The 23,660-nt window shown below is 34.4% G+C and overlaps 1 protein-coding gene across 2 annotated transcripts; it reads left to right on the forward strand.

The window, feature by feature from the left end:
* Positions 1-51: 51 nt before the first annotated feature.
* Positions 52-18,686, forward strand: LOC145325069 (uncharacterized). Of its 2 annotated transcripts, none has more exons than XM_080167899.1 (15): positions 52-115; positions 4,908-5,010; positions 5,242-5,369; positions 5,809-5,883; positions 6,516-6,625; positions 7,456-7,520; positions 7,702-7,770; positions 8,711-8,770; positions 9,265-9,376; positions 9,695-9,721; positions 10,061-10,214; positions 16,619-16,704; positions 17,921-18,006; positions 18,199-18,297; positions 18,544-18,686. In XM_080167899.1, exons 2-15 carry the CDS (start codon positions 4,920-4,922, stop codon positions 18,672-18,674), a joined length of 1,293 nt encoding a protein of 430 aa, XP_080024025.1. In that variant the 5' UTR covers positions 52-115; positions 4,908-4,919; the 3' UTR covers positions 18,675-18,686. The 2 variants fall into 2 exon arrangements, with proteins under 2 accessions (XP_080024025.1, XP_080024026.1); XM_080167900.1 differs by having other exon boundaries at positions 4,912-5,010.
* Positions 18,687-23,660: the final 4,974 nt, after the last annotated feature.

Consider the following 23,660-nt stretch of genomic DNA (forward strand, 5'->3'; position numbering starts at 1 on the left):
GTACCCGGATTTTAATTTATTTTACCACACTAAAGTTTTCTTATTGGTTTCAGACATAAAATGAAGATAAAATGAAGAATTAAATAGTTTGTTCTTAAATTTATCAGAGTAAAAGGTACCTATTAACAATAACGATATGTAGTCATTTGATGTTGTATATTCGTTGCTTGCAATGGGTTGCACAGGGTTTTCGAAGGAAATGTATTTCAGACAACAAGAAGGATGTAATTTTAGTGTCGAGGGAGTGTTGCACGTAGTTGCACGAAATGCATTTAAACTTAAACTTACTGAACGGCATATTTTTTTCTATTCAATTGTTTGAATTACATTTGTAGGGCATATATTTGATATTTTTTCACACTTAGTCTTAAAAATATAAAGAGTTTCAAAACCATTTTATTATAGTATATTAAACTTATTTAGCTGGCTTATTTTCACAAAAACGGCATGACGACTAATTAAGGGATGTCTAATTGTTTGTTCTTTGTTGTAATACAAATTATATCTGTTTGATGGTAGGTATACTTGTAGCTTTTGCTTGAAATTATTTTTTATGAAATGCAATTCAGGCAACTATCCCTTTTTAACAACCATTTAATTTAAGGGTTATGTGGCCTTTTAACCTAGGTTGTATTAAGGGGGGGGGGGGTTATATCAACCACCTTTAATTTTAAGAAGAGGTTAAAGTCACCCCCCCTTCTACACGACTCTGGTTGCTTGTATAGTGATAGTTCCATAAAATATAATTCGAGTGCGCGAAAATTAGAAAGTTAGTTACATGTAATTATAATTAACTTGTTACATACTCATTCAAAAACCCTTGGATGATAACAAAAACTTTAATTCCACGAACGAGAGCACACGATTCTAAGTACCTTCCAGCATTGATCCTAAGTATTTTCTTTCAGAATATAATAGGTCACCATATATTATTATTATATTGACGAGAAAATTTATGTTTCACCACGTTTTTTTAGGTATTTTAATTGATTTTTAAATCTTTTATGAAGCTAATTCTTTTAATAAAATGGATATTTGATGATACATATGCGAATACTTGTGTTATAAAGATTGTAAATTAATCCATATTAGCATTGATTTAAACATACATATAATATATAGTAAATGTGCTTTTGACTTTTTTTAATTTTTATCATTTGGCAACATGGACAAGGGGGGGGGCACATCTGACACTTTTGCGTAAACAGGGATTATAGGCTTTGTCTTAGGAGTTATAGGATAGGTTATTTGGGGAAAAAGTTTAGTTTTTGGGTGTATTTTCCTTATATTTAAAAAAAATTTTGATAGGTCTCCAGGTTCAGGTGCTGCAGGCTGGAAGGTCACTTCTGGACAGGTATAAATGAAAAAAAAATTTTGTTTGAAGAGTTAGAGATCAACTTATTAAACCAAATATGCATCTTTTGGGATGTTATGAGCATATATGAAGAAAAAATAAAAATCAGCCTCCAGGTTCAGGTCCTGCAGGCCTCCAGGTGAATTCTGGACAGGTAAAAACTGAAAATTTTAAATTTTATAGTTAGAACAAAACTTATTTTACAAAAGTTGCTACTTTATGGATGGTATGAACTAATTTGAAGAAAAATTTGAAATCGGGCTCCAGGTACAGGTATTGCAGGCCTCCAGGTAAATTCTGGACAGGTAAAAACTAAAATTTTTTACTTTTGAAGTTAGAACAAAACTTATTTAACAAAAGTTGCTAATTTATGAATGGTATTAACATATTTGAAGAAAAATTTGAAATCGGGCTCCAGGATCAGGTACTGTAGGCTTCCAGGTAAATTCTGGACAGATAAAAATTGAAAAATTTCAATTTTATAGTTAGAACAAAACTTATTTTACAAAAGTTGCTACTTTATGTATGGTATGAACTAATTTGAAGAAAAAATTGAAATCGGGCTTCAGGATCAGGTACTGCAGGCCTCCAGGTAAATTCTGGACAGGTAAAAACTGAAATTTTTTACTTTTGAAGTTAGAACAAAACTTATTTAACAAAAGTTGCTACTTTATGGATGGTATTAACATATTTAAAGAAAAATTTGAAATCGGGCTCCAGGATCAGGTACTGCAGGCCTCCAAGTGGATCATGGACAGGTAAGAACTAAAAATTTTTTACTTTTTAAAATAGAGCATAACTTCTTTAGCAAAAGTTGCTACTTTATGGATAGTATGAACTCATTTAAAGATAAATTTGAAATCAGGCTCCAGGTTCAGGTACTGCAGGCCTCCAGGTGGATCCTGGACAGGTAAAAACTATAAATTTTTACTTTTTAAAATAGAGCATAACTTCTTTAGCAAAAGTTGCTACTTTATGGATAGTATGAACTCATTTAAAGAAAAATCTGAAATCGGGCTCCAGCTTCAGGTACTGCAGGCCTCCAGGTGGATCCTGGATAGGTAAAAACTAAAAATTTTCACTTTTAAAGTTAGAGCATAACTTATTTAACAAAAGTTGCTACTTTTTGGATAGTATTGACCAATTTGAAGATAAATTTGAAATTGGGCTCCAGGATCAGGTACTGCAGGTCTCCAGGGGAATTCTGGACATGTAAAAATTAAAATATTTAACTTAAGAGTTAGAACTATATCTATTTAACTAATACAAAGAAAAATTTGAAATCGGGCTCAAGGTTCAAGTTAAATCCAAACATTTTGTTAAATTTTGATTTATTAAAAAAATATTAAGCATTGACTAGAATATATATAAAAAAAAACGTACTGTCAACAGGTCAGTCACTAAAGGAAGCCTGCAGGAAATGCACTGCTCTAACTGCGGTAAAAATCCAACCAAAATCCAACACAATACCCTCAATTTGATACAAAAAAGTTATTGAAGCTGCAGGCTTCAAATTTGGGGTATTAAGCCTTATTGTGGCAGTCTTTCAGCAATTAGAGCGGCATATTTCCTGCAGGCTTTCTTCAACTATCAAGTATAAAAAAGGGATATGAAAACTTTCTGACAAAATTAACTTAAAAGTAACAAACAAACCAAACAAATTTTGTTAAAATAGACAATTAGAACTAAGATACCAAGTTAGACATCATCTATTTACCTGGAGGCCTGCAGTACCTGTACCTGGAGCCCAATTTCAAATTTATCTTCAAATTGGTCAATACTATCCAAAAAGTAGCAACTTTTGTTAAATAAGTTATGCTCTAACTTTAAAAGTAAAATTTTTTAGTTTTTACCTATCTAGGATCCACCTGGAGGCCTGCAGTACCTGAAGCTGGAGCCCGATTTCAAATTTTTCTTTAAATGAGTTAATACTATCCATAAAGTAGCAACTTTTGCTAAAGAAGTTATGCCCTATTTTAAAAAGTAAAAATTTTTAGTTTTTACCTGTCCAGGATCCACCTGGAGGCCTGCAGTACCTGAACCTGGAGCCCGATTTCAAATTTATCTTCAAATGAGTTAATACTATCCAAAAAGTAGCAACTTTTGCTAAATAAGTTTTGTTCCAACTATAAAAGTAAAAATTTTTTGTTTTTACCTGTCCAGGATCCACCTGGAGGCCTGCAGTACCTGATCCTGGAGCCCGATTTCAAATTTTTCTTCAAATATGTTAATACCATTCATAAAGTAGCAACTTTTGTTAAATAAGTTTTGTTCTAACTTCAAAAGTAAAAAAATTCAGTTTTTACCTGTCCAGAATTTACCTGGAGGCCTGCAGTACCTGTACCTGGAGCCCGATTTCAAATTTTTCTTCAAATTAGTTCATACTATACATAAAGTAGCAACTTTTGTAAAATAAGTTTTGTTCTAACTATAAAATTGAAATTTTTCAATTTTTACCTGTCTAGAATTTACCTGGAAGCCTGCAGTACCTGATCCTGGAGCCCGATTTCAAATTTTTCTTCAAATATGTTAATACCATCCATAAAGTAGCAACTTTTGTTAAATAAGTTTTGTTCTAACTTCAAAAGTAAAAAATTTTAGTTTTAACCTGTCCAGAATTTACCTGGAGGCCTGCAGTACCTGTACCTGGAGCCCGATTTCAAATTTTTCTTCAAATTAGTTCATACCATCCATAAAGTAGCAACTTTTGTAAAATAAGTTTTGTTCTAACTATAAAATTTAAAATTTTCAGTTTTTACCTGTCCAGAATTCACCTGGAGGCCTGCAGGACCTGAACCTGGAGGCTGATTTTTATTTTTTCTTCATATATGCTCATAACATCCCAAAAGATGCATATTTGGTTTAATAAGTTGATCTCTAACTCTTCAAACAAATTTTTTTTTTCATTTATACCTGTCCAGAAGTGACCTTCCAGCCTGCAGCACCTGAACCTGGAGACCTATCAAAATTTTTTTTAAATATAAGGAAAATACACCCAAAAACTAAACTTTTTCCCCAAATAACCTATCCTATAACTCCTAAGACAAAGCCTATAATCCCTGTTTACGCAAAAGTGTCAGATGTGCCCCCCCCCTTAAAGACACCCCGAACTCAACAAAACGTTTGATAGAATTTTAACGAAAAATGGTGGACATTTTTTTTTACTTTTCTTCAACTTGAAGTGGTGAAACATAAATGTTCTCGTCAATATATTAATTATTGATAGTGACCTATTATATTCTGAAAGAAAATACTCAGGATCAATGCTGGAAGGTACTTAGAATCACGTGCTCTTGTTCGTGGATAGTCCTCTTTAAAGCTAGAAAGTGCTTTATAGTATTATTGGTATCTAAAAAAAATTTATAATAAAGGCCTGGCTTAACCTAGATTACAACTAGTGCTTGAAACGTTTGACCAATCAACATAATGAACCAATCAATCAAGATCCAAATAAGAAAACGGTATTACAAAACTTTTGGGGACTACTGTAATAAACAGCCCAATGTCCCATCCCTCCCTGATTATTTTCTATCTATATTGTTTCCCTTTTAAGGCAGCTTTCACAATGAACGGAAACAACGAAGCAGAGGCTAAAATTAGAAAATTCTGGGAATGGACCCCTGCTGTGAAACATGGGACACCGGCATTTACCATAGGTAAGTTTTCTAAGAATAGTAGTATATTATTCTCTGGTAATACTAATAATGGTTTGAATAATATAATTTTCATTTTAATATCCGCGGAAAACTGTCTATAATTCAACGCGATAAATAACTATTCTTTATATGTTGTGTATCTTACAAATTATGTTCCATTTAGTTAGCAGTCATTAATTAATTGTAAGGAATACCAGGTTTCTTATAATAAAAATGTTATCATACAATTAGATTATTTTGATGACCAAATTGGAACAATGACTGACATCAATAACCCGTCAGCTCTGGAGTTTGGAGCCTCCATCCTGAGGGAGGTCCTAGCTAACCTGAAGCCCAGCCACCCTCTCTGGACCAAACTCAAGGAAAAGATAAAGATCTAAATTTTTGATGATTGTAAAGTTGGTGTGAGAATTTTTTATAAAAAAGTAAAGTGTACCTACTGAAAGCATTTACTAACACTATTAACAAGAAAAATTTTTGAAAAATGGAACAAAAACTCTATGCCTAGAATGGGGAAATATTTGAAAAATCAGATAAAAGCTACTTGTCATCTCAACTACAGACAAAAAATCCCATAAACTTCTGAGAAATTTTATTTAAACTAGGGGGGAGAAATGAAATTCTTTGAATATACTAGGTACCTATACAGTGATACACCCATGAAAACAAAAAAATACAGCACCATAACTTTGCATGTTATTTTGATGCAACTGAGAATTTAAGATGCCACATGGGACTTGAACTCGAACTCTCATCACCGCACTTCTGCTAATTCAATAATCTTTATCTTCTATAATTAAGGTTGTAGCAATACTTATGCATTTAGCAACAAGAAACAAACAATTTTCAACTGTTTACAAGCTATTATTCAAGGTAAATTTTTTTTTAGTAGCACAGGTTCTCTTTAGTTTAAGATTATGTCTGATGAACATGAACAAACTATAACTAAGCAAGACTTTAAAATTCCTCAATGATCAGGTTTATACTGATTTTTAAATGTATAAAAGCGTATTTTAAGCTTGGGTGTTCAATTTCCTTTTGCACGCCTCTGATTAAAAACAACCGCGATATATTCATTAAATGGTAAATCCTAGAACGATCAGGCACCATATGATAAGCACAGCATCTTTATAATCAAGTCTATAAACGGTGATACGTTGATAATAAATATCTGATATTTTACCTAGCTATTTACCTAGGTACTTACATAAAAAAAAATTTGTTCAGATTTCGAATTTTATTTTGTTTCCTTATTATTGAAAGTGTAATTATTCTTATGTTTGTTATTGTCCCCTTTGTTGAAAAGGTTTTGTTAAACTCAGATTTCATGCATACTAGTCGCTTCGCCCCTAGCCTCTAGGGGAGATCGGAAATGTTCAGAAAATAGCCAACTACCTCAAGGTATTTATAAAGCTTCCTTGGAGAATACGACTAATTCGGACCAGTAATTTTCGAGATCTTTAGCTGCAGACTAAAAAAAACCCTACTACTTGTTTATTTTTCAGCTTGAGAACGAGATAATGCGGAGACAGATCTCGTGGCTGCACAAAGACGTAGAGAAAGAAATTAATAATTTAGTCAAAGACAACTTACAGCATTTAGATTTAGATATGAGGTAAGACGTCAGAACCAAGGAGGGTGGGGACAAAAGGCTGTTTAGAACACTAGTTCTTAAAGTTTTTTAATAACGTTGTGTTATTCGTTGGCCAAACAACATTTATTGAATTTGATTGGTTGTTTTATTAAGTTTGTTGAGTTGAATATCCAAACGTTTCAACCACTAATTGTAATCAACAGAAGTGGTAATTTATGTATTTTATTGGGAATATTGTATATCAATTTATCGGCCATTGTCTGTTCCCTGTAGAGGTCCCTGGTCAAAACCAAACGAAGAAAGAACTATTTTGCCTTTAACTTTTCCACAAGTTAAATACAATGATTTTCTGCATCTGTAATTATTGACATTGATTGTAACTTTTAACTGATGCATATATTGTTGGCAAAATTGTTTCCTTTTGTTGTCATTTTCCCGCCCCTAGCTTTCAGACGTGTTAGTACCGCAGCTACTAAAAAATTGGGTTATGTCCATCCGTTTGCCTATGTGTCAAAAGTAAAACATAGAAGTGCATTAGCTTACAAGGATTAGGAATCTTGACATTTTGTTAGTTTTTATTGACAGTTTTAAAATATACCTACTATATTTTCTTAATTAAATAATATTTAATTGATATTTCATTTATTTTTTCATCCCAGCTTACTAACAATGCTACGCTCATAATGGACATTATTGTTATTGCATTTATTTTTTTATTTTGTTAAAAACAGCGCAAACAACAAATATAACAAAGTACAAAATGACCATTTTTTTTTGGGGGGGGGGGGGATAGTAGACTGAAAATTGTGGGTTATAAAATTGAAATGGTAAAACTTTGTTTTTCTTTTTAGTGAAGGATGGATGGAGCAAGGCTTCGAAGGATTAAACAGCGAGGTTGATATCAAGCCAGATCCAGGTATGAAAAAGATACTCTAACTACCTGTTACTAGAGACTGTGGAGAAGTATGTAAAAAGTGTAAAAAAAAACATTTGAATAAAACATTTCGAATTAAGGAGATGCAAGCTTAAATACCTACTAAAAACTAAGTTTTATAATGACAAAATGTTTTTACATATTTAATGTAATTTTTTACCAGGCTTTGAAGAAGAAATGATTGTAAAAGAAGAAGTATTGGAGGAAGAAGACAATGTAAAATATCCCCATGGTAAGTTATTTATCAAGTACATCAAAATAAATCATTGGCGGGGAGATTGTGAGCGGCGTACAGCGGAAAGAGTGGCAAAAACAACGCATAGATTGGGTGGCGGCGAGCACCGAAGTCAGCTGTTTCTGATTGGCTGGCCTAAGTAATAAGTGAAGAATAAGTCGTCGATGGGAAGAAAGAACACGTTTTTTTCGTATCAGCATGAATGGGGCTCGGCGAGAGAAAATTTCTGGAAAGTATGTTTAGTTATAGCGTGAGTACAAAATTGAACAAAAATCAATGGTTTCAGTTTAAATTATGAAAAATCAAAAGTGGACTATCCACGAACAAGAGCAAGTGATTCTAAGCATCTTCCAGCATTGACCCATAGTATTTTTTTAGTAAATATAATAGGTTTATGTTTAATATTTGCTTTATAGACTAAAAGTTAGGTTTCACCATACGAAAAAAAACTTTGAAATGTTAAGCATTGTTTGGTGCAATATCATCGAATGTTTTGATGAGTTCAAACTGTTGTTTAAAAGCTGTGACACAAAAATATATTATTGTGATTAAAAATATATATTTAGAAAAAGGGTTGCATTGGTAACTTGTAAACAGTTTAATTAATGTACTTTTGCAATTTACAACATTTGATGCTTTTCTGTAGTGTTATTTATTTTGTTCTTTGAACTCAACATAGCATTTGATGATATTTCCTATAAAACCATGGTGAAACCTAACTTTTTAGTCGATAAAGCAAATATTAAACATAAACCTAGTTTATTCACTAAAAAAATACTATGGGTCAATGCTGGAAGATGCAAATATTAAACATAAACCTAGTTTATTCACTAAAAAAATACTATGGGTCAATGCTGGAAGATGCTTAGAATTACTTGCTCTGGTTCGTGGATAGTCCTCTTTTAATAACTCTTGAAATTATCAGTTAATTTTTCAGACGACGACGTGACTGTGAATTCTATTCAAATAACCAAAGATGAAAATGAAAGTGATGATGGTGAGCCATTGTTTTTTTAATTTTTTCTTGTGGACAGTGAAATAAGTTGGTGGGCGTTTTCTGCGACAGGTGTATTTTAAGATACGCGATTTTGGGATAACCCTTCTGTTTACATGTCGGACACTAGTATAGATTTATATTAGTTATAGATACGCTAGGCTGCTTCCCTTAAACTGCCTAGTCGAGCATTAATTTCCCCTCCACTAATTTTGAAATAAATTGAAAATAAAGGGGGGATGGGTAGTTTTTCGTGTGTATGTAATTTAAGCTTTAGGTTAGGTTATATTGAGCATAGGGTAGCCCCGCCTGGGTTAGAGCATTGCTGGCATATTTAGGTTCCGAAGAAGTAGGGACCCCCGAAGGGGTTACACTAAAAGAAATAAACTAACCTCCACAATTCACCTATTTTCAAATTATCACAAAAATAAGCGAAAGAAAGCACCAAACGCGGTGGCTAAAAAATTTTGATTACACCATTGTTTTTTATTTTTTAGAAGTTTCAAAAGATTTAGAATGGAAAGACCCAAGTATTAAAAAGAAGAAAACTAAGAAAAAGAATTCAAGTTTGAAGAAAGACCGCAAAACAACTCTAGAACAAAGAAAAAAGTAAGATACTACTTTAAATAGCACTAGCGGCTACGCCCCTAGAGGCCTCTATGGGCACTTCATATTATTAGCGTAGCTACTTTATATCTAGGCTATAACATTCATTAGATCCGTTAGCTAGTTACGTAATATATTCTTCCTTATTGGCTAATTTGCAATTTCTTTACATCTAAAATTTTTATCTAATTTTGTTTCAATGTTTTATAAAGCTAACGAATGAGAAAATGTGTTCATAATATTTTAGTACCAGTCTAAAGTCTTTTCCTTCCCTGGTTTTACTATAATAAAGAATGATGAGATTACTTTTAATATTTTTAGGCGTTTAGAGAACGCAACATTTAACAGGTGTTGGTCAAAATAAGTTGAATATTTCCTAATTAAAAAATATTAATCAATACAAACCACTTTAAAAAATATAGTTTACACTAGTAATAAAAAGGGGGGGGGGGGTACACGAACATATTATTTTTATAAATCAAACCTAAAACACAAAAGAACTAAACCGATTTGAAAAACGGCGGCGGAACCGCCGCAGCAGCCATAAACCGCCCTCTACAAAATAAATATTAACGCAAATGTTTATTTTCTGCTGAAAAATTGCAAAAGGAATTATTAATTTGAATGGTGGAAAAGTTTAAGGCAAACCAGATTTGTGACATTTTTGACCAACATTTCATTATTAAGCGAGACCAAAATGTACACCTGTAAATTTTGTAACAAAGAGCTTCTTGGGAGGAAAATTTACTCCCACTTGAGAATACACACACAGAAGAAACCATTTCCATGTGATGGATGCCAGTATTCATTTCCAACTGCTGAGGCTTTAGCTAAACACAGAAGGAAAGAAAAAAATATATTAATCATGAAATTTGATATTTCAAAGTACATTAAGGGGGTGGGGGCCCGGGGGGGCGTAATGACATAAGCTCTTAAACCGTGAGCAAAATGGTCTAAATATTGAGCTAGACCCTTCAAACTTGGTATATAAGCTTAGTCCTATAGGTATTACATCTAAATGGCAAAAAAATCCAAAATTTTTTATTTTAAGGTTAGGTTAGGTAAGAAAAACCCTGCGGAAATGGGGGTTTTAGGCTATTTTTGGTCTATTATGATGTGGAAACTTGCCTTAAATTGTTTTTTCTTAGAGTTTTAACTTAAATACACTGTATCTATTCATATGGACATTGTTTAAGATGATTCAGCAAGTCGGGGACCGACCCAAGGGGGCTAGGTGGGTGGCCCGCAGGGGTTAAGTTCATTTTTCCCAATATATTTGTTGTGATACATCAAATTATAGGTTTTTTAGGTCAAGGAACTCAAATTCAGAGCTAAAATAAGCATTAGACTAATCTGAAGCTAGCCCCAGCGGGCTAGGTTGGTGGCCCGCAGGGGTTAAGTGCATTTTTTCCAATATATACTTTGTTATATATCAAAATATAGGTTTTTAAGGTCAAGAAACTCAAATTCAGAGCTAAAATTGGCATAAGACTTACCTGAAGCTAACCCCCGCGGGCTAGGTTGGTTTTCTGCAGGACTTAAGATCATTTACCTAACCTAACCTAGAAACTTACTTATATTTTCACAGGTTTTTTTCTTGAATAAACTGTGTCTATTATTGATACTTTATTTAAGATGATCCAGCAAGTCGGGAACCGACCCCAGCGGGCTAGATGGGTGGCTCGCAGGGGTTAAGTGCATTTTTCCCAATATAAATGTTGCGATACATCAAATTATAAGTTTTTTAGGTCAGTTAACTCAAATTTAGAGCTAGAATTAGCATAAGACTAATCTGAAGCTAGCCCCAGCGGGCTAGGTTGGTGGCCCGCAGGGGTTAAATGCATTATTTTCAATATATACCTTGTTATATATCAAAATATAGGTTTTTAAGGTCATGAAACTTAAATTCAGAGCTAAAATTGGCATAAGACTTACCTGAAGCTAACCCCCGCGGGCTAGGTAGATTTTCCACAGGGCTTATGTGCATTTTACCTAACCTAACCTACAAACTTATTCTTTTTGTTTTTTTCCTTGAATAAACTGTGATTATTAATGGGGACATTATTTTAGATAATCCAGCAAGTTGGGGACCGACCCCAGCGGGCTAGGTAGGTGGCCCACAGGGGTGTAGTGCATTTTTTCTAAAGTATGTGTTGTCATACATCAAATTATAGGTTTTTTTGGTCAAGAAACTCAAATTCAGAGCTATTTTAAGCACTAGACTGACCTAAGGCTAACCCCCGCGGATTAGGTGGGTGGCCTGCTGGGGTAAATTTTCCAAATTATGTGTTGTTATACATCAAACTATAGGTTTTTTAAGTCAAGAAATTAAATTTGGAGCTAAAAAAACACAATACCAACCTTAGGCTAGTTTTTACGTGGTATGTGGTATACATTAAATTAAAAATTGTATCCTTTTAGCATATTAAATTCTTCCACCACTAACATTGTACTATCAAACCTTTAAGTTAGATTAAATTGATGGAATGATTGTCCGTTCTTTAAGATTTCTTCTTCTTAATTGAAACTAAAGTTACTTTTTTTTCAACTTCCATTTTACTAACAATCTTCACTCTCTTGTTGTCATCATTTAGATAAAAAGTGTTGTTAATTGTTGATGCACACACAATAATTTCAATTTTAACGTAGTTGAAAATATCAAGACTTTAAAAACCGTCTTTTTGTGATATATGCAATTAAAAAAGACGATTTTCAAGTCTTGATATTTTTTAAAATACGTGGTAGAAAATTGAAATTCTTTCAAATATATGCCATATAAATGTAGTTAAACCAATTAATTAATTAGGAAAAAATATGCAGTTCACTAATTAAGTTCAAATGCATTTCGTGAAACTACCCCTTTGAATTTCTGGATCTAAAAAACCTATAATTTTATGTATGACGACTAAGATTCACTTAACCCCTGCGGGCCACCCACCTAGCCTGCTGGGGTCGGTCCCCGACTTGCTTGATCATCTAAAATAATGTTCTCATAAATAGACAGTTTATTCCAGAAAAAAAACCTAAAAAACAAGTAAGGTTCTAGGTTAGGTTAGGTAAAATGCACTTAAGACTTGCAGGCAACCCACCTAGCCCGCTGGGGCTAACTTCAGATTAGTCTGATGCTTTTATTACCTGTAAATTTGAGTTTCTTGACCTAAAAAACATATAGTTGGATGTATAACACATTCTTTTTAAAAAATGCATTTAACCCCTACGGGCCACCAACCTAGCCCGCTGGGGTCGGTCTTCAACTTGCTGGATCATCTGAAATAAGGTCCTTCATGAATGGACAGTTTAATCGAAAAAAAAACCTAAAAAAAAATATTAAATGTAAGTTTCTAGGTTAGGTTAGGTAAAATGCACTTAAGCCCTGTGGGCAACCTATATAGCCCGCTGGGGTTAGCTTCAGATTAGTCTAATGCTTATTTAAGCTCTGAATTTGAGTTTTTTGACCTAAAAAACATATAATTGGATTTATCACAACATATATATTGGGGAAAATGCACTTAACCCCTGCAGGCCACCCACCTAGCCCGCTGGGGTCGGTCTTTGACTTGCTGGATCATCTGAAATAAGGTCCTCATGAATGGACAGTTTATTCTAGAAAAAAAACCTAAAAAAAAAATATTAAATGTAAGTTTGTAAGTTAGGTTAGGTAAAATGCACTTAAGCCCTGTGGGCAACCCAACTAGACCGCTGGGGTTAGCTTCAGATTATTCTAATGCTTATTAAGTTATTTAGCTCTGAATTTGAGTTCTTTGACCTAAAAAATATATCATTTGATGTATCACATCATATATATTGGGAAAAATGAACTTAACCCCTGCGGGCCACCCACCTAGCCCCCTGGGGTCGATCCCCGACTTGCTGAATCATCTTAAATAATGTCCATATGAATAGATACAGGGTGCGCCACATAAAACCGGACTTTTTCTAATTTGTGAACTAATGAACATAAAATCGTCAATTTTAAAGATTTTATTAAATTTTAAAAACTGGGAAGCAAACTAGGTACATGACTATTAGATCATTCAATAAAATCGCCGCCAGGATCAATCACCGCCTCCACCCGCCTCCTCAACAGCCGGCAGGCCCAGGTCAAAATGTACCTGTCCAAGCTGGTGAAGTTCTCCTTGATAGTGGCAATAATGGAGGTCTTTGTGGTATGGGCACGTCTATTGGTGCATACTTTGAAGTAGCTTCAGGCCCAAGAGTCACTTAAATTAGGATCGGGCTGCTGGGAGGCCCTATTTCCTTAGGAAAGTGAGTAACCGCAGGATCCAAATTCACCCAACTTTCAAACTGCCCTTCGACACGGCGGCTCTCATTTGGGCTACAGTTGAGCTAGAACGGCGTTCTATACCTTTTTGGAAATGGCATGAAGATTCAGCTAGGGTTGTCAACGCAATCTAAAGTCTAAAATGAGTTTTTCAGTTCCATATGGGTCTCTAACGTCGAGAATCGAGAGATTTTCACGATTTTACACGATTTTTGACGTTTTTGACATCTCTAAATCTGCCACGTTTCACTTTGCCGAAGTACTACAGCCAAGCCATTTTAGATAAAGAGCTCTAGTCTTTTCTAGTGTCTTACTTATGTATCTAACAGTATCCCCAGCAAGTTGCATAACTCTACCTCATCTACAAATGGGCTGAGGTCCGATTTAGTGGGCCCTAGTCGAGAATCAATACTATACCACCAGCGCATTTCGAATCTGCCTTGTTGAACATAAGCGCGGCCAGCTTGGAGTACGAGCCCATCTTCGTCCAAAGATTTTTTTGTGCTAAAAGGTCATTACCTAGGCTGATTGGTCAAGTAGTTTTGACGCTATGGCCGTTTAAAAAAAGTCCGGTTTTATGTGGCGCACCCTGTACAGTGTATTTAAGTTAAAACCCTAAGAAAAAAACAATTTAAGGCAAGTTTCCACATCAAAATAGACCAAAAAAAGCCTAAAAACCCCATTTCCGCAGGGTTTTTCTTACCTAACCTAACCTAAAAATAAAAATTTTTGGATTTTTTTGCCATTTAGATGTAATACCTATAGGACTAGGCTTATATACCAAATTTGAAGGGTCTACCTCAATATTTAGACCATTTTGCTCACGGTTTAAGAGCTTATGTTATTACGCCCCCCCCCCCCCCCCCCTTATAGAAATGGGGTTGGCGATATCACACAAAATACTCTTTAAAAAGTCCTTCCTCCTTATTATAATTTGGAAATAATTTGAAATTAAGAGGGAGGGGGGGGGGGGTAGATATACCACACTTTTCTGGGATCTTGCTGAGTCAAGTATCAACTGTTGGGAATATCAAAGGATGACTCCATGCAAAATTTGAGCCGGATCCGTCCAAAACCGGCCGTGAATTTTATGAAAAACCGGTTTTTTCCGGTTTTTAGGGGGTATCTGTAAATCGATTCAGCTGCAGCAAAACCGGTTGGAGGTACAAAAAATTTTACTTCACATGAAATTTAGCCAATGCAATTGCCTACAAAAATGTACTTCATCATCAACTTGATTGGACAACTCTTTCCCCTCCTAAATGTCCATTAAAACCTCGGAAACGGCAAAAATCGCCAAAAATCACGCCTTCGGCGGCAAATAACGGCTAAACGGTCAGCCGGAGGCGAATGAAACATAAATAAAGAAATGTCCGCCTTAAAAAGTTGTTCAACATCAAAGAGATGCGTGAAGTCTCTAAAACGACTCCTTCCCCTCCTTTAAGGGGAAAAACTGAAAAAACGTGATTTTCAAAAGTATGCCCACTTCGTGGGTGTTGGGGGCACTGAACCCGTCACCCCAGGGTCACCAAATATAAAGTCTAGGCGGCGGCCCACAATGCTGAATTTTCACCAAGTGAAAGTCTTGTGTCATTATCTCTTATGAGAAAAAAGTTATTAATTAATTAAAATTTCAAATTGTGATTTTTTGATGGATTTCTTTGATGAAATGACAGGCCGGTCAATTTTTAGGCCATTTTTTGCGGTTTTTGGGCCATCACGCCCAAACGGTTTGAGATAATCTCACGGGACCTTTTGCCCGACCTAAGCCTGGTTATTAGTAAGGTCTAAGAAAAAAAATCCCGGATTGGATGAAGCACGACGTCGCTGCGCGCCATCAAAAATCGCTGGTCGGCTCATTTTGCCCCCTCAAACCCTCACCTCGTGCCATTTTTCTGTGTAAAGATTATAATTATAATCTTTTGCGTAAGTCTGTTTTTTTTCCTAGACCTCACATATAACCAGACTTAGGTTGGGCAAAAGGTCCCGTGAGATTATCTCAAACCGTTTGGGCGTGACGGCCCAAAAACCGCAAAAAATGGCCTAAAAATTGACCAGCCTGTCATTTCATCAAAGAAATCCATCAAAAAATCACAATTTGAAATTTTAATTAATTAATAACTTTTTTCTCATAAGAGATAATGACACAAGACTTTCACTTGGTGAAAATTCAGCATTGTGGGCCGCCTAGACTTTATATTTGGTGACCCTGGGGTGACGGGTTCAGTGCCCCCCACACCCACGAAGTGGGCATACTTTTGAAAATCACGTTTTTTCAGTTTTTCCCCTTAAAGGAGGGGAAGGAGTCGTTTTAGAGACTTCAAGCATCTCTTTGATGTTGAACAACTTATTAAGGCAGACATTTCTTTATTTATGTTTCATTCGCCTCCGGCTGACCGTTTAGCCGTTATTTGCCGCCGAAGGCGTGATTTTTGGCGATTTTTGCCGTTTCCGAGGTTTTAATGGACATTTAGGAGGGGAAAGAGTTGTCCAATCAAGTTGATGATGAAGTACATTTTTGTAGGCAATTGCATTGGCTAAATTTCATGTGAAGTAAAATTTTTTGTACCTCCAACCGGTTTTGCTCCAGCTGAATCGATTTACAGATACCCCCTAAAAACCAGAAAAAACCGGTTTTTCATAAAATTCACGGCCGGTTTTGGCCGGATCCGGCTCAAATTTTGCATGGAGTCATCCTTTGATATTCCCAACAGTTGATACTTGACTCAGCAAGATCCCAGAAAAGTGTGGTATATCTAGGGGGGGGGTAGTTTTTCCTTTGTTTGTTAATTACTTTGGGTCAAGTTTGGTTCGATTAAAAATTCCCCCAACCCCCTCCCTCTATTTTGAATGCGGTCTTCACTCAAGTGAATACTGACTATTCAATAATTGTAAAAACGCTCAAAAGTAATTTTATAGAGTAGTTGTGCTCTCAAGAAAATCTTAATATATTTACTTTCTGCAGGAAACATATAAACAAACCGTTCTGCTGTGATTTATGTACACAAGCTTATGAGACAGAGCTTATGCTAGACCAACACAAGAAAAGGTTTCAGGACAAATCCATTTTATTATGTTACAGATATTTTTAAGCATAACAATTTCAACATATTAATACCTGCATAATCTAACATTAACCAGGAAGGGACATTAGGATGTTTTTTTCACTAGTTCCCAAAGTTTATGATGTTTTCTTATACGTTGTCTTATCTACTTTGGGGACTTTTATTAAATGAAGTTAAGTATCCAAACGTTATAACCACTAATTATACGCTACAGAAAGGATAATTTTGTGTATCACCATTGGGGATGTACATTAGGCCGACTCAAGATGCAAAATTTTTTGGCGCGCTATTTAAACACATTCTATTCATAAATATAAGACTATAGATACCTTTAAAAGTGTTCTCAGACTATTTTTTCAGCAATATGTCAAATTCGAATTTCATAAAAAAGGGGAAGGTTCCCCCCTGGGGGTGAAATTTTTTTTTCTTTCAAACCATGGCTTTATACACCTTCCTGAATTCGTCTTGAAGAGTACATTAAGAATCAAAAAACGTTTTTTAAAAATATTGATCCCAGAAAAAGTTATCCTCAAATAACCGTCAAAATCACCTGATTTTGCTAAAATGGCCAAAATTGTTAGTTTTTTGAGAATAGCTCTTGCTATGATCAAAATATTTTAAAATCGTTTTTTGATCCTTAATGTACTCTTCAAGACGAATTCAGGAAGGTGTATAAAGCCATGGTATGAAAGAAAAAAAAATTTCACCCCCAGGGGGGAACCTTCCCCTTTTTTATGAAAATCGAATTTGACATATTGCTGAAAAAAAGCTACCAGAACACTTTTTTTGGTATCATTGGTCTTTATATCATAAAAGGAATGGGTTGAAATAGCGCGCCCATTGAATTTCAAAAAAAGTGGTAATTCTGAGTCGGTCTAATGTACATTGTACGTACATTAATTTATCGGTTATTGTTTTTAGATCCCCGAATCTTAATAAAAAAAAACTCTCATTTTTAATGTTATCTTGTTATCGATTTAATGTTATGTAGATAGTTGTTCATATCAGAGATTTAATGGGATAAGAGTGGTGTTAACGTATGAACACTCAACTTAATAAACCAACCAATGGAAATACAGTAAAAGTTCCAGAATTGTTTAGCCAACGAATAACAAAACGTTATTACAAAACTTTTGTGACTAGTCCATTGTCCCCTGTCTCTGTTCATATTCTAATTATAATGGATTAAATTTTAATCAGAAAACACGAGGGTGCTAAATACCCATACAACTGTAATTTATGTGATAAATATTTCCATATAAAACATTCCCTAGAGGATCACATTGCAGGGAATTAAGTTTGGAATAAATAAGGTTAATAATTCCTTTTAATACTTTTTTTCTGGTTTACTAAGTTTAGATCTTTATTCTTTATGTTTGCTGGGGAATTCCTCTATGCAATCAACTTTAATCAAAAGAATTGAAACTATTTTTAATATCTTAAGTATGACGAGTTTTTGTTCCAAACTAAATTACAATCAGTGGACCACAGTGATAAACCAAACACCTACACCTGCGACTCTTGCGGCAAATCTTTTAACTATAAACTACGCTATCTCAAACACATGCGGCTACACAAGGAACAGATTCAATGTTTAATAACTTGTATTTAGGAGCCAAATTACTCCAAATGTTAATATTTTAGTGGGTCTATCTGAATTGCATAGCACAAGTATGCATTACTAGCGGTTGCACACCTAGATATTAGGTACAGGGAGGGAGGACTAGAAAACAGCCTTAAAACATCCTAAGAATTTTTAAAAAGAATTAAAGCCTGAAACCATTCCGAAACTCTTTCGCAATAAAAATATTGATCTGTAATACAGGCACATATGAACGTACCAAGAGTTTGTGACATTTGTGGAAAATCTTTTAAAACAAAGACCATCCTAGACGCTCACAGGAATGTTAATCCTAAAAATATTATTTTATTGCTTGAGCGCAGCTACTCTTAATGATCTGATTATTCGTCAACATCTTTCTATTCTATGGTTTTCTTATGAATAATTACAACAATAGGAAAACTTGTATATAACAATGATATAAATAATGAATATAGATAATAATTTAACTTTACCCTACATCTTAAATGTGAAATTCTGATTCAAGACAAGCTTCAAATATCAGAGGACTCTATTGGCCCATCTATACATATTTATTCCAAACAAAATTCCTAATTTCTGTCCATGTAATATTCAGGCTGGCCACAAACATACTATTTCCACTATTTCCACTATTTTTGCATACTATGCAAACTATTCCAAAAAAATATGCTATTTCCACTATTGTCCAAAATTGCATAGTATTTCCACTATTTCTTTGGATTTCAGATAAATCTTCAATTATTAGGTAACTAAAACAAACTGATTTTTTTGATCATGAAAAGAAAGCCAAGTAGCAGGTCTCATCGCATTTTCACAGTATCTTTTCTCCTATTTCTAGTCCCTGCGGGGGGCTCTAACCCTGCGGGGCAATCATTAACACTTACCTAACCTAAATGCCTATCTATGCTACTGTGAAAATACGGCAAACTCGCTACTTTGTTTTCAATTTTTTTTTAGAAATGTTTCCAGAAGAAAGTAGTCTTTCAGTTCAGATTGTTGTACCTTTATTGAAAGTTATTGGTATTTCTACATTCAATGTAAAGATTTCTCCTTTTAAATTTTAATATCATTGAGGAGTACTTTTATTATTAAATGATCCTACAGGTTACTGAGGTTTATGATTAACTCCTAACAAACTAATATAAATATAATGTGTTTCTCTACAGTATGACCCTCGAAAAAGTATTTTTAAGGGTATACAGTCCTTATTTCTTAATGTATCACAAAAAATAGCATATGTCCTTGTTCTCTGTACATTTCTACACAAACATATATAAAATTTTTTATTTTACCTCCATTAACACCGGAGATTTTTAGAGCTAAAGTTTTGAAAAAGTGACTGAGAAAATTTTTTTTTTTTGTTTCCCACTATTTTTGGATGGTTACATTATGTCTTTCTGGTAACTGAAGAATGATAAACAAAGAAAAACATGGTAACTAATTATTTCTTTTTATTCCACCAAAAAATATAAATTTTTAAAGGCAAAAAATACTACTGAATGAATTGATTATTTGCAAATTTCAGGCTATTTACTTACCCTTATTTAAGAAAAGGATTAATTATGACAGTTGCTCCGCCCCCTTTTTTGACATCTCAATCACTTAATAGGGGGTTAATTAAGCTTTTTAGACTAAAAAATCATTATAATGTAATTTTATTTTCCTTATAACTTTTTTGTTATTAAAGTTATGATTATGAAACAAAGACAATATTCCTGCTATATTCATAAAGATTTATTTGGTTTTTTAATCTAAAACAATTTTGCCTCATAAGTAAGTTTTTCAAAATATCATTACACAAGAAAGATTTAAAAATATGTGTAAAAAAAAGACTTTTAACTCAAAACCTAAATTTTTTGTTTCATTTTTGTAAAAAGTTTCTGCTAGTAAAAATAATAATAGGATTTCTATCTTAATTTTGCCAAAAAAGTCAATTTATGTTAAAAGTTACTTTTTGCTCAGTCACTTTTTCAAAACTTTAGCTCTAAAAATCTCCAGTGTTAATGGAGGTAAAATTAATTTTTTTATATATGCTTGTGTGGAAATGTACAGAGAACAAGGACATATGCTATTTTTTATGATACATTAAGAAATAAGGGCTGTATACCCTTAAAGATACTTTTTCGAGGGTCATACTGTATGTCATTAGAAAGATCCTCTCATTTTGTTGTAAAATATTTATTATTTGAACTTTTATTATTCATCATCAGACGCATCTCTCTTTTTGACTGTGAAGGCCAGAGAATACGGACACCTTGTTCCTCCATGAATTCCTGCTGTCTTTGGCAAGTTTCTCAGCTTCTCCCCATGTTAATTCCAAATTAAAGAGGTCCTTTTCAGTGCTCCGCCTCCAGGTCATTTTTGGTTGTCCCCGATTACGTTTACCAGTGGTAGGGTTCCATTTTAAGCACTTCTTTGGAAACCTATTTTGTTCCATTCTGAGCACATGTCCTAGCCACCTTAGTCTTTTATATTTCACTTCTGCTTCAATACTATTGCACTTGGTCTTTGCATACAGCTCAAGGTTTGATATTTTGTTTGGCCAGAATATTTTGCAAATTCTTCTTAGGCAGCTATTGTGAAATGCATTAAGTTGATTTGTTTCAGTTTTCACAGTTCTCCAGCATTCCGCTCCATAGAGAAGAACTGATTTCACATTACTGTTGTAAAGTCTGATTTTTGTTTTCAGAGCAAGTTTCTTTGAATTCCAAACGTTGTGTAGACTGTTGAAAGCAACCCTAGCCTTATCAATCCTGGTTTTAATATCAGCTTTTGAGCCATTTTCACTGCTGATAACACTCCCCAAATAGGTGAATTTGTTGCTTTGTTTCAATTGTTCACCATTTATTGTTATAGTTTGATCAGGGTTTGTAGGTATATTCATAATTTCAGTCTTCTTGACATTAACAAAGAGCCCGACTTGTCCTGCATATTTGACTAGTCTATCTGTCTTAGCTTGTAGATGTTTAATTGTTTCTGAAATCAGTGCCAGGTCATCAGCAAAGTCCAGATCTTCTAGGTGTCCTAGTATGCCCAGCTGGAGACCACGTTTTTTGTCCTCTGTGGTTTTCTTCATCACCCAGTCAATGACCAATATAAATAGAATAGGTGATAAAATGCATCCCTGTCTAACTCCAGTGCTTATTTTAAAGAAATCAGATGTCTTATTGTTTCCAACTGAAACACAGGCTTGGAAGTTGTCATAAAATTTAGTTATCATAATTATCATCTTTTCTGGTATACCATAACTTCTTAGTATTTTCCAGAGTGTTTGTCTGTGTATGGAGTCAAAGGCCTTAGAGAAATCAACAAAATTTACGTGAAGTGGCTTGTTAAATTCAACACATTGTTCAATAACTGTCCTAAGGGTGAAAATTTGGTCAACACAGCCCCTTCCAGCACGGAATCCAGCTTGTTCTTCTCTCAGTTTATTGTCAATTTTCTCATCAATTCTGTTTAAAATAACTTTACATAGGACCTTGCTTGGGATAGAAAGCAGCATAATTCCTCTCCAATTATCACAATTGTTCAAATCTCCCTTCTTAGGTAGTTTTATGATTATACCTTTAGACCAGTCCGTTGGTATCTTTTCTTGCCTCCAAATTTTATCAAAAAGATCAGTCAGAGTCCTAGCAGAAAGATCTATGTCTGCCTTAAGCATTTCGGCAGTTATCAAGTCAGGTCCTGGTGCTTTGTCATTCTTTAGGCTATGTATAGCAGCTTTAACTTCTTGAATAGTTGGTGGTCTTATATCTATGTCTATTTCATGTCCTGGTTCTGGTTCAGCAGTAATTTCTGGTTCAGGTCTGTTCAACACTTCTTCAAAATGTGATTTCCACCTTTCAGCAATTTCTTTTTCTGTAGTGAGTAATTTACCATCTTTAGCCTTGATAGTTTCACCACTCTTTTTGCTATATTTGCCACTTAATTGCTTGGTTATGTTGTATACTGTTTTCATGTTACCAAAGTCAGCTGCTCTCTGGGCCTTTTCAGCCAGATTGTCAATGTAATCTCTCTTGTCTTTCCTTGTGCACTTCTTGACTTCTTTGTCTTTAGCAGTATATTCAGCTTTTAAATTGCTCATGTCAGCCAAATGTTGAGCATTATGGATTTTGTTTTTGAGCTTCTTTCTCTCTTCTATTTTGATCCATGTTTCTTCAGAGATCCAGTCCTTTTTCTCTGGTTTCTTGTGTCCTAGGATTTCCTTAGCAGTAGATTGAAAGTTTTCTTTAATTGAAGTCCATGTGATCTCAGTCTCGTCATTTAGGTCCTCTAAGACTTGAAATCTATTTCTGAGTTTTAAGACAAATTCATTCTTTATCACAGGGTCCTTTAATCTTGAAGAATCATATTGTCTACCAATCTCACTCTTTTTATCATGGCCAGTACGCTTCAGCTTTAATTTAATCTTACTGACAACTAGTTCATGGTCACTAAATATGTCGGCTCCTCTATAGCTCCTACAGTCTTGCATTGACTTGACCCATTTTCTATTGATCATAATGTGGTCAATCATGTTTCTTGTTTGTCCATCAGGTGTTGTCCAGGTATATTTGTGAATGTTTTTGTGTTGGAATAATGTACCTCCTAAAACCATATCATTATTTAAACAGAATTCAAGTAAAAGTTCTCCATTTTCATTTCTTGTACCTATGCCAAAGTGTCCCATTGCATTCTCCACTCCTGTCCTGTCAGTTCCTACTTTAGCATTCATATCTCCAAGAACTAGGCACATGTCATGTTTGGGTACTGAGTTTCTGATTGATTGCAGTTGATCATAAAACTCTTGTTTTACTTCTTCATCTTTGTCATTTGTTGGGGCATAGCATTGGATAACGGTCAACTTGCAGTGCCTTGATTGGAATCTAGCCTTAATTATTCTGTCTGATATAGGTTTCCAGTCTATTAGTGATTTGACATGTCGTTTTTGAATAATTATAGCAACACCATACATATGTTGGCTTTCATGACCAGAATAAAGTATTAGGTGGCCATCTTTGGTTGTAGTTTTTCCTTGTCCTGTCCATCTACATTCTGCAATCCCAAGTATTCCAATATTGTAACTTGTCATTTCTTTAACTACTTGGGCTGTTTTAGTTGACTCATACATTGTTCTAACATTCCAGGTTCCTATCTTACAGCTTTGCTTAGAACTTATTGGTCCTGTCATCAAGTTGATAGCTTCCTTTCGGATTTCACCATCATCTTTCATATTCTCAGTAAACTGAGCATCAGTTCCAACGGTTCTTGTTTCATGCACACCTCTGGCTTTGTGAAAGCCATTAGTGTTTGAGGTTCTGTGGGTGTTTTCGCTAACTGTGGGGATTTTTACAGGTA

Source organism: Acartia tonsa, chromosome 7 (assembly GCF_053477335.1).
Source record: "Acartia tonsa isolate MP-2025a chromosome 7, ASM5347733v1, whole genome shotgun sequence".
NCBI lineage: Eukaryota > Metazoa > Arthropoda > Copepoda > Calanoida > Acartiidae > Acartia > Acartia tonsa.